This window comes from Miniopterus natalensis, chromosome 4, assembly GCF_054644295.1.
Source record: "Miniopterus natalensis isolate mMinNat1 chromosome 4, mMinNat1.hap1, whole genome shotgun sequence".
NCBI lineage: Eukaryota > Metazoa > Chordata > Mammalia > Chiroptera > Miniopteridae > Miniopterus > Miniopterus natalensis.
The window spans coordinates 69,126,695-69,143,433 of NC_142084.1; the positions used below are offsets into that span (position 1 = coordinate 69,126,695).

Consider the following 16,739-nt stretch of genomic DNA (forward strand, 5'->3'; position numbering starts at 1 on the left):
CGGCCGGGGCCGGGGCCGGGGCGGGGCCTGTTGGGGGGAGTCGGTCCGATGCCCGCTCGGCTTCTCCGGCTCCCGCGACCCCTACCCGCCTTCCCGTCCTTCCTTCACGCAGGGTCGCACTGGGACCCCCGCTACTCCCACCCCAGCCCCGCGGCTGGCCGGCTGGGTGATGCGGCCCCTTTAAGACTCTTCACAACAATGAAGCTGCCTCGGCGGCCGCTTTATCCTCCGCCTTGTCCCGCCCCCGCCGCCCGTCCCAATTGGCCCCCCCGTCGGCCTACGAGGTCCTCCTCTGCTATTGGCAGCACGGCCTAACTCGTCTCTAAATTGCCGCTGTTCATTCGTTATATGAGCTGCCTGTCTTTTCGGAGGAGCCCAATAAGAGCCCTCAACGAGCGGCACTGTCAATCAGGAGGCGCCGGAGGCCAATCAGAGTGGGAGGACTTCCGCGGCGCTGGCCCTGTGCGGAGTTTCGGGGAGGGCCTTGAGTTCATTCACAACATTCCTCCCCGCCCCCCTTGGGCTGGACAGCGCGCCCGGGGCAGCTGGAGCTGCGCCCACATACGGCTTTGTTTACCGAGGGTCGCTTCCGGGCGCCGGGAGGGGACAATCCACACGGCTCAGCCGGGGAGCGAGACAGAACGACGGGATCCCCAGGCAGCAGCTCAGCCCCCTTTTTCCTCTGGTCTGTGTGACGCGAGAAAATCCCTGGGCGCCGGGTGGTTTTGATAGCTGGGGTGGGGGAAGATCACTGGCCCCTTATTAGTGCTCTTGGGGGCTGCGGACCTCCTCTCTAGAAATAGAGCACAAGTCAAGCCCATTGTGAGCCCCAAGCTAGGAAGCCCCAGTCCATTTTATGCCCTAAATATGTCATTGAGTCATATGAAATTGCTGATTTTCGACCATTTATGACTTATTAAAATGGCAATTTCATAAGGTTTGACGAAAGACGTGTCAAATACGACCACCTGTGAATATTTTTTCTGACATCTTTGGCCTGGAAGATTTTCCAGGCAACATCTTTGGCCTGGAAGTCGGCCATGGTCTTTATCCACTCCCAACCCCTTGCCCTTAGAGAATCCTGCATTTTCCCTTTGCCACACCTTTGCCCGTTATCATTACATTTCTTTAGTTCAGCAGTTGTTTGTTTCTCCCTCTCTACGGTGAGCCCTAATAGGCCAATTGGTGCACTGCTTTATCACCAGCACCTAAACAGCATCAGGCATATAGCAGTCAATCTATATATACCTCATTGAGTGAACCACTCATGCTTTGCTCCCATTCTGTTGAAATGATCTACAGAACAGGAAAAAACCAAGCTCGCCCCTAAGTGGCCTCATTGCTGCCCCTCCCCATATGGAAACTCTGGCTTTTAACTTCCAGGAATTTCTAGTTTCACAGAAGCACTTTCTGGCCAGTCCCCAACCCACAATTCCATAAACTCCCTCTAACCTACTCTCTCCCCCACTGTCTCATATGGTCAACACTGGCCTCAGGTGTCCTTTGAGTCCTTGAAATGGGGCTGGCCTGAATTGGGCTATGCTGTAAAACACAGAATGTGTTTCGAAGACTGAGGGGAAAAAAGGGTAAAGTTTCTCATTAAGAATTTTCTATGTTGATTAGATGTTAAAAAGATAATATTTTAGATAAGTATGGGTTAAATAAAATACATTATTAAAATTAATTCCACCTTTCATTTTATTTTATTATTCCATTCTGTTCTATTCCATTCTGTGCTATGCTATTCTATTCCACTCTGTGTGGTATCGGGACATTTAAAGTTACACACGCAACTTACATTGTAATTTCTATTAGATGACTGTGGTCTTGAGAAACCACAGCATGCCACAATGGTATCAAAAACAATAATAGTGGATTGACTACTCTAGCTATTCAGATATGTTACCACGTTTAAGTCTTCCAACAGAGCTGCAAAGTGGGGATAGTTGTCTCCATGTCTCAGATGAAGAAACAGAGGCTTAGAGAGGTGGAGTCCTGGCCTGAGCTAACCCAGACTGGGAAGACCTAGACTTACTGGAGTATCCCTTTCTTGTAAAGAACTTGAAAAAGAGAGAGACCCATGGGGAAGGAGTAACTGAGGTGAGGGAGAGGGAGGACTTCCACAAATGTTTCAGGTGCTCCCCTCACAAACAAGACCCAGGGTCCAGCTTTTCCTGGCCGCCCCCTTCAGCATCTGGTATGTGACTGTGTCAGTTAAGCCCAGGTCCCTCTCCCTGAGGATGCTTCAGTGGGAGTCCCAAGATGCTGAATCAGAGAAGTCACTCCCTGCCAGTGGAGGAGAGGATGTTTACAGAGAATCTGTTATCACAGGGTAAAGATGTCTTATTTTATTCTCTAATAATAGATACTAATATTGTCATATCCCCATCTCCTGGATGGGAAAAATAAGGCACTGAAAGTTCAGGTGACTTGTCCAAGGTCCACAGCAGGGAAGGGTAGGGCCAGGATTAAAGCCTGGGTGGGTGGGCTAATCCTGCCACATTGGCTGGGGATCAAGTGCACTGAGTTTGGCATATACCAAGAATCCATTCTGATCCCCTGATTTTACAGATAAGGAGAATGAGGCTCAGAAAGGGTCAGAAAGTTGCTCAAGGCCACACAGATCGGGGAGAATGTATGAGGTCAGAAAGGCCCTTGGGAAGATGGGGGTGCCTTCAGGAGGAAGTCACTAGGCCTATTTCAAGTCTGCCCTCTTCCTAGAAACACTTTTAGGAAAGAAGGGGACCACCCTTGTGGTCCCCTTTCCCAGTGCAGTCAGAGAGCTGGGGCTTCATTGGAACTTCAGTGAAAGAGAATCCACAGTCAGCTGTGAGCTCACTGTCTAGGCATCCATAGCTCCGGACGCCAAACCATCGTGTCCTCAAGACCCACGGAAATGGGGCAACCCTGGAGGCTCAGATGAGGGGGAACAAGGTCCCCAGCTGTGGCCTCTTCCACCCTAATTTTCTGAGGATCACTTCCTCTGCCAATCCCCTGTAGCAGCCCCATGCCCCTGTTGACTCAGGCAGGAAACCAGCCAGGGCAGTTTCACTTCCTCGTCCTCACAGCCCCTCTGGCTTGCCCAGCTGGCAAGATTTGCTTTTTTCTTTCCTTTTGGAACACAAGTTCATGGGCGAAATGTTAGGGTCCTGCCAGGAAAAACGTTCATTTAGGTAGAGGGGGAAGGTGGAGGCAGTAGAGAAAAAGGATTCGGGTGGAATAATTGTATCCGAAAAGCCACATTTAACGTCTGCCCTGTCCCTGGGGAAGAGGCCCAGAGGGACAGGCAGAGAGGACAGGCCTAGAGGTGGGACTTGGGCTCCTTTCTGCCCCCCAGGACACAAGGGCAGCTCATAATCACTTGCAAGTTCCACGGCCTTAAGGCTCCTGAATTCTCCATTCTGAGGGAGGGGAGTTAGGATCCCACTTAACAGGTGGGGAAACTGAGGCTCAGAGAGGTGAAGGGACTTGGTCAGACAGGGAGTGGCAGAAACGGGCACAGAATGAAAAGTGTGGACTTTACCAAAGTCTGGGGATCTTGGCTCCAGCATTAAGGGGGATTTGTGGGCCAGTGAAAGGGCTGAAGGAAAAGTCGGGCAGGGCAGTGGCCCAGGGAAAAATACTGCTGTTTGGGGAGCTGGAAGGGGTGGGGTAACGGGGGAATAAGTGGGTTGACATTCCAGACCCCATACCTCTCACACCTGAATGACATTCCTTACCCCTGGGGTCCTCCTCAAAGGAGCAGGCGTTAGAGGGACAAAGGAAGCAGGTTTACCAGAGTCCTTGGTCCTATATGCACTGCCAGTGGGATTGGCTCCAGGAACCTCCTTGTGGCACAGCTAGAAGATACCCAGAGCTCATCTTGACCCAGCCATTGCTCTCTGATTTCAGAGAAAAGTTAAAAGATTATTTTCAAGAGGGTGAAATCTACTCTTGACATACAAAAGTGAATATGTGTTAAAATTTTTATTGAACTCATGTGGGATCCAGGCAGATGTTATGTTATACATATGGAGGCAAATTGATTTTATCACTGGGGAGGAGGGTTGTCAATGGAAGCTCTGTTGGAAGGGCTTGAATTTGCAAGTCTACAGATAAGGGTGGTTTGGTATCGCTATCAGCTGCTTACAATTTACAGAGCTGTAAAATCTTTCAAAGAAAATGCTAATGCTATGAATCAGACAGCCCAGGAGGGTGTGTTGTACAGAGATGATGCACTGAGTGATGGTAACTTAGTCACTGAAACTGCAAAATTTTCTTTGCAGAAACAATTCCTTCCTTCATTCACCAAACACCTAGAGACAGAAAGCAGATCAGAGGTTGCCAGGGACTGTGGGGAGGGGGAATGGGGAGTGACAGCTACTGGGGATGGGTCAACTTTTGGGTGGTAAGTTTTGGGTAATCGTAAAAATATTTGTGAATGTACAAAATGGCACCGAATTGTATACTTTTTTTAAAAAAAAATTGATTCTAGGGAGAGGAGGAGGGAAGAGACATTGATTTGTTCTACTTATTTATGCATTCATTGTTGTTTTTTAAAAAATCTTCACCCAAGGGTATTTTTTCCATTGCTTTTCAGAGAATAGAAGGGCGAGAAACATCGATGTAAGAGAGACACACTGATTGGTTGCCTCCCACATGCACCCCGACTGGGGAGATTAAGCCTGCAACTGAGGTACGTGCCCTTGGCCAGAATCAAACCAGGGACCCTTCAGTCCATGGGCCAACTCTCTAACCACTGAGCCAAACTGGCTAGGGCTCAATGGTTGATTCTTGTATGTGCCCTGACCAGGATGCTCTAATCAAGCAAGCTACCTGGCCAGGGCCTGAATTGTATACTTTTAAATGCCAATTTTATATGAGTTTTAACCACACACACATACACAAAAGCAAGGAGAGCAATTTCACACACATAAAAACCCTAATTTACACCTGAAGAAATTGGGAGTTGTGGCAGCAGAGCCTGAATTTGAAGAATACACTTTCCAGTTTGGGGTTTCCTTGGGCCCAGCCTAATCACTGTGCTGTGAACTACCCCTCACTCCCAACAGAGGGAAGGCAGGGCAGTCACCAGGTCAGAGCTCCACAGGCATGGTCCAGTCTAGTAGACTCAAGTGAGGATGTGAAGGGAGTGCCCAGGATGAAAGAGAAGAGAATCTTGATGTACGAAGAGTAAGGGGATGGTCAGCTGAGAGTACACACTGGGACTCAGCCAGCTCTGGAATGTTAACATGACCCAGACTGGGAAGAAGTGATGTACAGAATGCACTAAAACAATGCATGGGCCACAGGCACACTGGATGTTATGACCCTTTTAATAGACAGAAGTGGCTTTGAGCAGTTCATAAGTGCATTCTGGTTTAATAAGCATTGTGAACCTACCAGATGGTGTCAACACCCGTCCTACAGATGGGAAAATGGCTCCTTACACCTCCTGGCTTGTCCCAGGAAGATGGGGTACCTTGGCATGCCTGGGGAGGGCATGCAGGTAAGGAGACTGGTGTGAGTCACCTGGGTTGGAGGGAAGTAAAGACTCTCCATAAGCTCCCAGGATGGATGTGCAGAAGCCCAAACGCCCCTCTGAGAACGTGTGGCTGGACTCCTGTTGAAATTGCTGAGATTGAGCGGGTCAGTGCACCTGGCCTATGGCCCTCGCACTGGCCTGCTCACAGGAGCATGTGACTGCAGGAGGAATGACAAAGCCAGCTTTATTGCTCTGGGTTAAATCAGTGGACAAAGAAATTGGGGGGTGGGGGGAGAGGAGTGGTTAAGAAAGTTGGTGAACATTTCTTCATGGCCACTGCTGAGTTCTTGGCACCCTGAGAAGCTGAGCCATACACTACAGATGTGCTGGTCATCTGCTCACAGGCCAGGCCCCACCCCCAACCCAGTTCAAAGTTCAAGCTGCAACCCAAGGCTCCGGGGAGCAGGAATCCTTTTATCCATGCTGCTGCCTGTGGAGTCACCTGTAGAGGTCCGAGCATGGAGGCAGGGGCTGCATCCTTAGGAAGGTGTCTTGGTGGAGGAAGAGGCTGCCTACTTCTTCTTGGCAGGGGCTTTCAGCAGTGCCAGCTTCTTGGGCAGGCTGGTGCTGGCTTTCATCACCACATCATGTTCAATCTTCTTCCGAATCCCTACCTCTAGGTCCTGAGGGGACAACCAAGGGGCAATTAGACTGGGACTTGACAGAAGGAGTGAGGGAGGGCCTGACCTAGGGCTGGATCAGAATCTCTCCCTGAAACAGCACCTGAGAGTCTGGTGGCTGTGGTTTAAGTCCTGCTTTTGTCCCACACTCTTTGTGGTATTATTCACACGCCAAAAATCCTTTCTCATCTCTGGACCTAAGCTTCTAAATTTCTGCTCACTCCCATTTCACCGATGGGGAAATTGAGGCTCCTGCAATGAGGCAGCTGCCCAGGGTTTGCAAACCACAGAGTGAGGGGATACTGGATCCTGGAATGCCCAGAGCCTCTGGTCTCAGCCTCCAGGTGGGCAATCCCTCCTGTCCCATGTCATCTCCATTTTGCACATGGTGAACTGGGGCTCTGAGACAGAGATGTGAACAAGATGTGAACAGGGATTAGAAGCCAAGTGTGTTTGGGTTCAAAACTGGTAGTTTAATCACATTCCCCAAACCGCCCCTTTGCCCTGTCTATAGGAACTCCAATGACCATGACCGCCACTACTATAACCACATGCCTGGGCACAGGGGACACAGCAGCACACAAGACACAGAAAAACCTCCACCTTCACGGAGCTGGCATTCAATGCATGTGTGGAGACAATATAAATGCCAATGATGTTAAATGACGGTAAATGGTGTTATGGAGGGAAAAAACAAGGGCTAGTGAGGGTGGGGCCGTGGGGCTGCCACCAGGAACAGGCTGCTCAGAAGCAACACTTGCAGTCAGACTTGACTCAGGAAGGGAGCCATGTGGACTTCTGGGAGAACTGGGGAACAAACAGCCAGTGCAAAGTTGAGGTGGGACAAGGAGCAGTTTAGGGGCCAGTGAGGCTGGAGGGATCAAGGGGGAGAGTGGGAGGAGAGGGCAGGGAGGTAACAGGGGTAGTGTGTGTGCAGGGCTTTGTGGAGGACTTGGGTTTTCCCTGAGGTAGGAGCCAGGAGCTTTCTGAGCAGAGAAAGCTACATGCTCTGACTTTTAAGTGCTCACAGGCGCCCTCTGGCCGCCATGGGGGATTGGGAGATCAGGGAGGAGTGACTGCACTGGTCCAGGAAGATAATGAGGTGGACCAGGAGAGGGGGATTGGGGAGGTGGGAAATGGGTGGATTCTACATTACAGGCATTAAGGATGGAATCTGACCTGGATATGAGAAGGGGGGAGGGGGTGCAGGGGAGATCCAGGATGATCCTGAATATTTTGAAATTTGGAAGGACAGAATCTTCCTGAGTGAAGATTGGAGGTAAGCCGCTGGGTACCCAGGTCTGAGAAAAGTGAGGCTCTGGGGGGAAACTAAACAATTTGCTGAAGGTTACACACTAGTTAGGTGTGGAAAATAATTCAAACTCAAATCTGACTCCACCAAAACCAGTTTTAATTTTCTGAAACTTCTTCATAAGCTCAACCCTACTCACCTATATAAAAAAGCTGCACTTAAAGACAAGCACAGAAATGACAATAACCAATGTAATTAACGTTTATTTGTGCCCTGTGCTGCTATCAGTGCTTTACAGGTGCCCTATAGCATTGAATCCTTATCACACTAGGAGAAGGGTGCTATCACTATGATGTTTCACAGGTAAAAGGCTTATGGTGAACAAACAGTCAAACTCCGGTTCTTGAATGTCTCCCATCTTGAACAATTCGATTCTCGATCAAGTTGTTCACAGAAAAAAAGGTCTCAGTTTTCGACCCAACAACCTTTTCATGCTGATACCCCAGCAAGACAAGAAGGGTCTCTCAGGCAACAAAGAAGAGAATGCTTTTGTTCCTGGTGAAATTGACGTTTAGCACAACTTTAAAACATAAAGAGATCATCAAGAATGTTAATGCTGCTAAGGGTGTGAAAGAAACAAGGATCACAGGCAATTGAAGAGGTAGAAAAACTGTGTTGATCTCATAAATGAAAAGCAGTTAACCAATGACAACCTCTCAGAGGCAGTGATATATAAACAAAGCTAAGAGGATGCATGCTGACCTGAAAGACACCCCTGTAAGGAGTGCTGAAAATGATTCGCTTAAGGCTACTAGGTTCTATAAATTTAAGAAGTGTTTATAGATTAAGCACTACATTAGACATGTACTGTATGTAAGAAAGGTTAAAACGGGGAATCATCTGTGGGTCTGGAATGGATTAATTCAATTTACATATTTCTAATGGAAAAAATTATTCCGTTTTCAAACAAATAGCTTCTTGAAACGGCCTTCTGTAACGAATTAAGTTCCAGAACCGATGATCTACTGTACTAGTCATGGATGGAACTGCGATTTGCACCCACCACTGCCTTCTTGCAAAGTTGGGGTTTCAACTCCTTGCCCATGCCACGGCCCTCCCGAGTTCTATTCAAGAGTACAGTAACAACCAAAGCAGCGTAACGCGTGTAGAATACTTTCTTCGCGCCAAGCCTTGCTTTACGAGGCCCACTGGATAGTAGGTATGTTCTCGTACACTGCACACGGGAGGAAACTGAGGCTCAGAGAGTTGGGAGTTCTCCAGGTTCCATCCCCGGCCCTACCCGGTTCCAGACTTCATCTCTGGGTCCTTCCCTTCAGAGACTTCTAGACTCATTCCCGGCCCCTCGGGCCGTTCCAGCTCAAACCTCCGCGCGTTTCAGACTCAATCCGCTGGCACCAGGATCCATTTCTGTTCCACCGCGCTGACCTCCAAAACCCATCCCTTGCCTCTCACACGCCCCCACTCACCTTCTTGAGCTTTCGCTGTTGCACAATGCGCGCCTTCTTGGGGGCGATAACGCGACCTGGGGAAAGACGCGCTCGCGTGAGTTCAGGAAGTCCCGGGCCCACCTCACTCAGCAGCCCCGGGCCGCTCCTCACCTCCTTTCCTCGGGCCCCGGTTCCGCTCCGAGGCAGCGGCCACCGCCGCCGTCTTGCTTTTGGCCGGCTTCTTCGCCTGGAACTTGCGCTGACCCTGCGCCATGATCTGACGTGCGCAGGAAAAGGCGGGGCTGAGCTTGTAACCGGAAGACGCAACCTTGGGATACAATGAGACCGGGGCGCGCAAGGGCCCACGGGAAACAAGGTAGCAAAGTGTTGTGTTGGGACGAAGGTGGTCCAACACGGCGTTTGGTAAAAACTTTAAAGGAAGGTCGAGACACAAAAACAGGAAACAGGCTGGCGAATCTCAGACGGAAGGTGGGGTGGTTGGGAAGAAATCAACTAAAGTACTTATATGAATATGCATAACCCATGGGCACAGACAATAGTGTTGTAAAGGCCTGGGAGGTGGGGTGGAGCGGGGGCAGGGTAGAAGGGGTAAAACAGGAAGAAAAGAGGATATCTGTAATACTTTCAACAATAAAGATAAATTAAATTTTTTTTTTCTCTTTTGGCCTTTCTTCATCCTTTCAATATATTCCAATACCCTGCTGATAGGTATAGTAGGCTAAGTAAGACTCTCCCGCCCACCCACAAAGCGGTTCATGTCCAAATCCCTGGTATCTGTGAAAACGTTCTTAAAAAAAATTTTTTTTAAAGGGAAGGTTATGATATGCTAACATTTACTGGGCGCTCATTTGTTTTGTACAATGTATACTGCTTTATGTTCTTTATATACAAAATTCAGTCCAGGACATAAATGAGGCGAGTTAGGCATTTACGGTGCGAAACTTAAGGGTGTCCAAAATTCTGTAATCAAGATAGTGTTTTCAACGTTAAAAAAAAAAGTCAAATAGTGAAACTACTGCCTGTAGACTGGCGGCCTGGTGTTGTAAATAAAGTTTTATTGGAACAAGGGCTGGTATCAAAGATGAGGTAACATAAAGGTGTGCAAATGTTGGATACCATTCTATTTAATATCTTGGTATTTTGTTCATGTATTTTTAAAAAAATATGTCTTTATTGATTTCAGAGAGAGGAAGGGAGAGGGGGAGAGATAGAAACATCAATGATGAAAGAGTCTTTGATCAGATGCCTCCTGCACTCCCTCTACTGGGGATCAAGCCCGAAACCCAGGCTTATGCCCTGACCAAGAATCCAACTATAATCTCCTGGACCATAGGTTGATGCTCAACCACTGAGCCACATCAGCTGGGCTCTTCATGTATTTTTTTGCATTAATTTTGATTTTTAAAAATATTACATGAAACTATTATTTATCTTGGTTACTGGGCTCTTTGGTGTCCCCTTTAAAATTTTGCACTTGAGGTATTACCCTAGTTCCAGTCCTGAGAGCAACCTAAGAAGGCTATACGAATTGTCTCCATGTTATAAATTAGGAAACCAAAGTGTGGAGAGGTCAAGTGACTTGGCCAAGATCACACAGCAGAAAAAAGTGGCAGAGCAAGGATTTGAACTTGGGTAGCCTAGCTCGAGCTGCTGCACTTTAAAAAAAAAAAAAAAAAAAATATATATATATATATATATATATTTTAATTGAATTCAGAGAGAGAAAGGGAGAAGGAGATAGAAACACCAATGATGAGTCATTGATAGGCTGCCTCCTGCACACCCCCTGCTGGGGATTGAGGCCAAAACCCAGGCATGTGCCCTGACAGGGAATCGAACCTTGATCTGGATCATAGATTGATGCTTAACCCCTGAGCCACAGTGGCTGGGCTGCTGCACTTTTAAGAGCCATGCAAAGACCCTGTCTGCTGTCTCTGCTCTAGGAAGAAGTGTGGTTGGGGGAGGGTCAGCTTTGGGGCAGGCTATTCAACATATTTTATTATAAAACCTAAGGGGATAGGGACAGGGTATGGGGAACTGGGTTGGTTACTTCTGGGGTGACATATGTTTCCCACACTCAGGAGACAGTGGTGCTTAGGGCTGCCCGGAGTTCTTTGGGGGCAAAGACGCCCAGCTCTGTGATGATGCCACCAGTGATGAGGTCATGAGGGGTGACATCGAAGGCAGGATTCCAAACCCCAATTCCTACAGGGGAGAGAAGGGAGACAAGAAGGTAGGTATTTGCTTCTGTGAAAGTTCTCAACCTGTTGTCATCTGTACCCCCATACCTATGGTGGTTCTTGGATTTAGGGAATTCTTGAGAATTGGGATACTTACCCCAAAAGTGCATGAAGGCATGGGTTTTGGCACCCAGTAACAAGTTTAGACCCCTCCCCCCACACCATTCCTGAATTGTCACTGTCCAAGGTTTCAAAGTCTTATATACATCCACCCCACTTTTGCCTGGATCTCTTAAAGACCATCCAAGAATCCAGGGCCTTTGCATGGGCTGTGCCCTCTGCCTAGATGCTCTACCTCATATGCACATGACTCAAGCCTTTGCTCAAATGTCACCTTCTCAGTGAGGATGTCTCTGATCATCTTGTCTAAACTCCCTGTACAGACACCTCCTTGCCTTGTTTATTTCTCCTCCGCCCTTACCTCCTATAATTGTGTTATCTATTTCTTCATTGTCTTTCTCCCTGACCAAACTGTCAGTTCTACGTGGGCAGGGACTTTTTAGTGTCTTTTTTTACCCCTATATCCCAGCACTTAGCATTAGTCAAGCACTCAAAGACATTTGCTGCATGAATTATTCAGTGTAGATCACAACTTCTTACACAAGAGGCTGAAAACTGGTGGCCTGTAACTTTTTTCTCTGGTTTACAGTTTTTTTTTAAGACCACTGAATTAGCTGCCAGCTTTCAAAGGTGGGAAATTTCACATGTTAAAAAACGTAAGGCTTCTCTTGGAAAAATCAGAAGAGCCATTTCTCTGAGGTCTGCATTCCTGTGATCACTGGCAGGAGCAGAGCATCAGGGCGCACAGACCGCACCCGGCCCATGTCACCCATGTCTTGCTGCCCCAGTTTTATTTTAGTGGGTGTGGGTTGTCAACTCTGCTTTCCATGGTCTTAGGGATTATGACCAAGGCCAATTACGCTTCACACATGCCCCGAACAGGGCTGGGGACGGTACCTGCAACTAAGGTACGTGCTCTTGGCCAGAATCAAACCTGGTACCCTTCAGTCCACGGGCCAACGCACCAAGCACGGAGCCAGACTGGCCAAAGCAATGTATCCATTTTAAAAAAGCTGTGAAGAATTGCAGCAGAAAACAACAGAATACTAGGACTTCCCTCTGCTTAGTTGTACAGTGTGTTTTTTTTTTAATTAAAAAAATGTTTTTATTGATTTTAGGGAGAGAGGCAGGGAGAGAGAAACATTGATGAAAGAGGGAAACACTGATTGGCTGCCTCCCACATGGGCCTCAATTGGGGAACTGAACCCACAACCTGGGCACATGCCCCGAACGATGCTCAATCAACTGAGTCACAGTGGCCAGGGCTGTGTATTTTTAACCTGATTCCATACTTGGTAGTGTCCCTATAGTATTTTAATGTTTAGTGGTTTTAACCAGTCATTTTTATAAAAGGCTTTCAATCATAATTGTTAATATTTAATGGGTACTAAGGGCTGGGCCTATTTTCCATGTCATGTGGATGAGTTCACTGAAGGCCCTGGGGTTTATGAGTTAGGTCATAATAACAGCTCATTTTATAGACAGGAACAGTAGGGCTCTTGGGGATGAGAGAACTTAGACAACTTGTCCATAGCTGCACAGCCAGGAAGTATGGGGAAGATGAAAAATATCTGTGTCTCTTCATAGGCACTTGGCTTAACAGTATTCTTATTTGTTTTTCAGGTGAGAAAACTGAGGTGGAGAATGGCAAGACAATTTGCTCAAGGTTTCTCAACTCATGAGTTGGACACTCTCACCTTGAGTTTGACCTCCAAGATGTTTCTGTTCCTAAAATTGGCTTGAATTTGAAGTTGCCTGTGCCCTAGAAGGCTGATGACACTCCAAGTGCCACCTGCCTCCTGTGAAGGGGCTGGGGTACCTAACTGAAGGTGCCCAGATTCTGTGGTACCCCTCTGAGTGACTGCTTACCAGGTGCTGCAATCCTGACTCCGTTGATGTCAGTCAGCTCCTGGCCTGGGCGCTCCTCAATGACGATCTGCTGGCCCGTCTCCAGATGGAGGTCACATGAGGAGGTGGGGGCAGCTACGTAGAAGGGGATGCCATGGTACTTGGCAGTGATGGCCAGCTGGTAGGTGCCCACCTTGTTGGCTGTGTCGCCATTGGCAACCACACGGTCAGCTCCCACAACAACAGCTAGGGAGCAAGATGTTGGGGGTCATCACCGGGCCCTGGATGCCTGGAGCCCCGTGTACTGGCACCTTGCAGGCTGGTATCCCACCTGCTGACCTGACACGTCCCGGTGTGCCATGGCGGCCGCTGCCATGCTGTCGGTGATGAGGGTGGCAGGAATCTGCTCGTAGACCAGCTCGAAGGCCGTCAGCCGGGCCCCCTGGTTGTAGGGCCGGGTCTCTGTGCAGAAGGCATGTTTCAGGCGGCCAAGGTTGTGTAGCGAGCGGATCACACCTGTAGGGCCCAACTCACCAGAAGGCCAGGATGAGACAGAAGGGGACAGATAGGCAGGGTGGCCCATTAGTTGGGGGCACAGACCTCCAAAGGCTCCCTGTCCCCAGGCCCTTGTGGTGGCTGTTCCCTCTGTCCAGTACACATGTGATTAGAGAACACCTTTTCAGTGAATCTGTCCTTCATCCTTCCATCTCACATAGCAACCCCCACACTTCTGACCTCTTTCCTTGCTTTTCTGCCTCAGCACTTATCACCTTTGGACACATCATACATTTTTACTGACTTGCTTTTATCTGTTCCTCCTACTTTACTGTCCCAATGGCTGAGATTTTGTTTACTTTGTTCACTGCTGGCTCCCCAGCCCCCAGAACCGTGCCTGGCAAATAGTAGATGCTTAATAAATATCTGTTGAGTCAATGAAAGAATGCATGCATGCATGAATAGTGGGACACATGGTAGGTGCTTAATTAAATGCTGAGTGAATGAAGGAATGCATGCATGCATGAATGGTAGCGTACACAGTAGGTGCCAGTATTTGTTGAGCAAATGAATGAATGATGTCTTGCTATCAGGGCCTCAGTCCCTAGGCCCCAGAATGGAACCCACGCAGGTAGGAAAATCTGGAGAATTTAGGGTCAAGTGGAATCTGCTGCCTTGAGCCCCAGGACCCAGTTCCCCCCTCTCCAGGTCATAGCTCCCCCAGTCTTTCCAAGGGGAACACTGCCTTCCCCTCAGTTCTCTTGAAGTCCGTATCCTTCCCTCTCTGCCCACTCAGGCCAGGCCCATCAAGTGGTCGATCCTGGATGGGCAGGTGATCCCATCAGAGCCCCCGAGTTATAAGGAGACTTTCTGGCACTGTCAGCATAGAGACCCTTGGCTCTTTTCCTCTTGGTCTGAACATTGGCAGGCCCTTTGCTGATCCATGGAGTGGGAGCAGGAAGGAAGAGCTTAGGGACAGGAATAGATGGCTCCTAATGCTATTATTTGAACCCCTGGACCAGCCATACCTGAAGTCATCTTCCTAAGTGTTTCTGTATAATCAATTTCCATTTTGAGGGGTGGGAAAAGTGGTTTGGGTTTCTTTCTCTAGGATCCAAAAGGGGCCCGCCCCCATCCCCACAGACACCTACTCACTCACCCAGGGCTGTGCCGTAGCCAGCAGTGGCCAGTGAACCAGTGTTACAGTGGGTCAGCACGGTCACCTTGCTGCCCCCAGGGGCTGCCTGCTCCAGGAGGTGGTGGGCTCCCAGGTCTCCAATGCTCCGATTATCCCTGAGGTCTTTCTCCAACATGTCCTCAGCACAGCAGATCACTCTGGGGCCGACAAGGGGTTCTCAGACTTGGGGCCCAGGCTGGCCCTTCCTTCCTGCCCAACTCTCTTGCTGAAAGCCTCTTACAGCTGTGAGGCCTGGACCCTTCTGCCTTTGCCACCCGTCACTCCATTCGCTCATGCAACACATGTTAACTGAGCACTTCCTGTGTGCAAAGTGCTGGGGGGCACAGCAGTAACCAAGACAAAAATCTCTGCAGAAACCTTAAATCTGAAGGAGGGCAACTGCTCTATAGATACCTGGCCTGGAGAAATGGCATGTGCAAAGGCCCCATGGTAGGAGCGAGCCGGTGGGGTCAAGGAACTTGAGGGCAATAAATGGTGTAGTTGGAGAAGAGGGGGAGAGTGAGACAAGAAGGCGGCAGGCCTGACTGGTGTGGCTCCGTGGTTGAGCCTCAACCCATGCACCAAGTGGTCCCCTGTTAGATTCCTGGTCGGGGCACATATCCTGGTTGCAGGCTCCATCCCCAGCAAAGGGTGTGCAGGAGGCAGCCAATGGATATTGATGTTTCTTCCTCAGGTTGATGTTTCTCCCTCATCCATGTTTTCTCTCTCTTCCTCTCCCATACTCTCTCTAAAAGTAAATAAAAACATATTTTTTAAAAATGAAGAGGGCAGGGAGGGGGTCAGGACAAGAAATAAAATTCCTCAAAAGAAAAATCCAGCAGAAGGACTTGGCACTGAAAAGGACCTCCAAGGGCAGTGGGGACTAGGCATGTTCAGGGGAGGCACAGTCATGGATTGAGTGCAAGGAGGTCGGGTCTAGGCTGCCTGGGGTCGACCCCCAGCCCTGCCTGTGTGGCCTTGGACTAAGTGCGCCATACCGGTTTCTCATCTGTAAAATGGGTCGCTGGGCGCAAAAAATGAGTTAGCCTCTGCTCAAAGCAACGCAGGGCACAAGGCTCCCTACCTCTCCCGGACCGCCTCCTCGGTGGCGCCCTCCCGCTCGGCCTCCTGCGCCGCGGCGTCCGCCAAATCGCGGGCAGCACGGGCCATGTTGACGGCGGTGGGCCGGGCGGTGACCAAAAAGCTCAGCGCGTCCCGTATGAAGGCAACGAGCGCGGCGATTCCCGGCCCGCCGGCGCCGGCCTGCATCTCCACGGCCAGGCTGAGGCAGCCCACGAGCGCGATTGCAGGGGCGCCGCGCACCTGGAGGGAAGGGATGGGGGTGTCAGGGGCGCCAGGCAAGGGCACGCCCCACCCCCAGCCTCGCCGTTGCTCCCCACCTTCATGGCGCGGATGGCTTCCCAGGCCTGGCGCACCGAGTCCACCCCCTCGTAGCGGCATTGCTCGGGCAGCAGCAGCTGGTCGAGGATCTGCAGCGAGCCCCGCGAGTAGCGTATCGCCTCCAGAGAGGGCATGGTGCGGCCGACGCGCTCCACGAAGGCCCCTGGCGCAGCGAACGACGCGCACGTGGGGCGGGGCCTCCCCCGGAAGGAGGCGCGTGCGCACACAGCCCCGCAGGTTCCCGGGACTCGCCGTCCACTCCGCGGATCCCACCCCCTTATTCCAGGCCATGGTCGGCCAATTAGCCGCTGGCATCGGAACCACAAAGGTGTTACCATTTGCGTGGCACCTCCTAGATGCCAGGCCGTGTTTAGCGTCCGGCTGATCAGTTAGGGGGTCATAGTATGAGCCCCAAATCCCAGGTGGGCACCCTCTGGCTAGAGCAAGTGCTGCCGGTGGCCTCAGGTAGAGAAAGGCCCTAACTGCTGCCCTGAGACTTTACCACCCCTGTGGGGTGCAGAACTGGTGGACTAGGGACAGCTGCTGCTATCACCGTGTCCTGATTACGAAGTCAGCTGGAACCTCAGACCCAACAGGGCTGCGTTTTGTTCATTGCTGTATCCCCGGTGGCTAGGACAGTGCCTTCCTTGCAC

At 50.0% G+C, this 16,739-nt stretch overlaps 2 protein-coding genes across 2 annotated transcripts; both read right to left on the reverse strand.

Annotated features, from left to right (window-relative positions):
• Window positions 1-5,691: 5,691 nt before the first annotated feature.
• C4H19orf53 (chromosome 4 C19orf53 homolog) lies at window positions 5,692-9,145 on the reverse strand. The gene is made up of 3 exons (XM_016217964.2): window positions 9,016-9,145; window positions 8,884-8,939; window positions 5,692-6,147 (listed from the first exon to the last, which is right to left on the reverse strand). The coding sequence occupies exons 1-3, from the start codon at window positions 9,116-9,118 to the stop codon at window positions 6,037-6,039; spliced, it is 270 nt and encodes an 89-aa protein (XP_016073450.1). The 5' UTR covers window positions 9,119-9,145; the 3' UTR covers window positions 5,692-6,036.
• Window positions 9,146-10,845: 1,700 nt separating this feature from the next.
• MRI1 (methylthioribose-1-phosphate isomerase 1) lies at window positions 10,846-16,232 on the reverse strand. Its single transcript, XM_087816031.1, has 6 exons — window positions 16,086-16,232; window positions 15,770-16,008; window positions 14,668-14,843; window positions 13,353-13,529; window positions 13,035-13,259; window positions 10,846-11,070 (listed from the first exon to the last, which is right to left on the reverse strand). Exons 1-6 carry the CDS (start codon window positions 16,218-16,220, stop codon window positions 10,943-10,945), a joined length of 1,080 nt encoding a protein of 359 aa, XP_087672157.1. The 5' UTR covers window positions 16,221-16,232; the 3' UTR covers window positions 10,846-10,942.
• Between the last annotated feature and the right edge of the window lie 507 nt (window positions 16,233-16,739).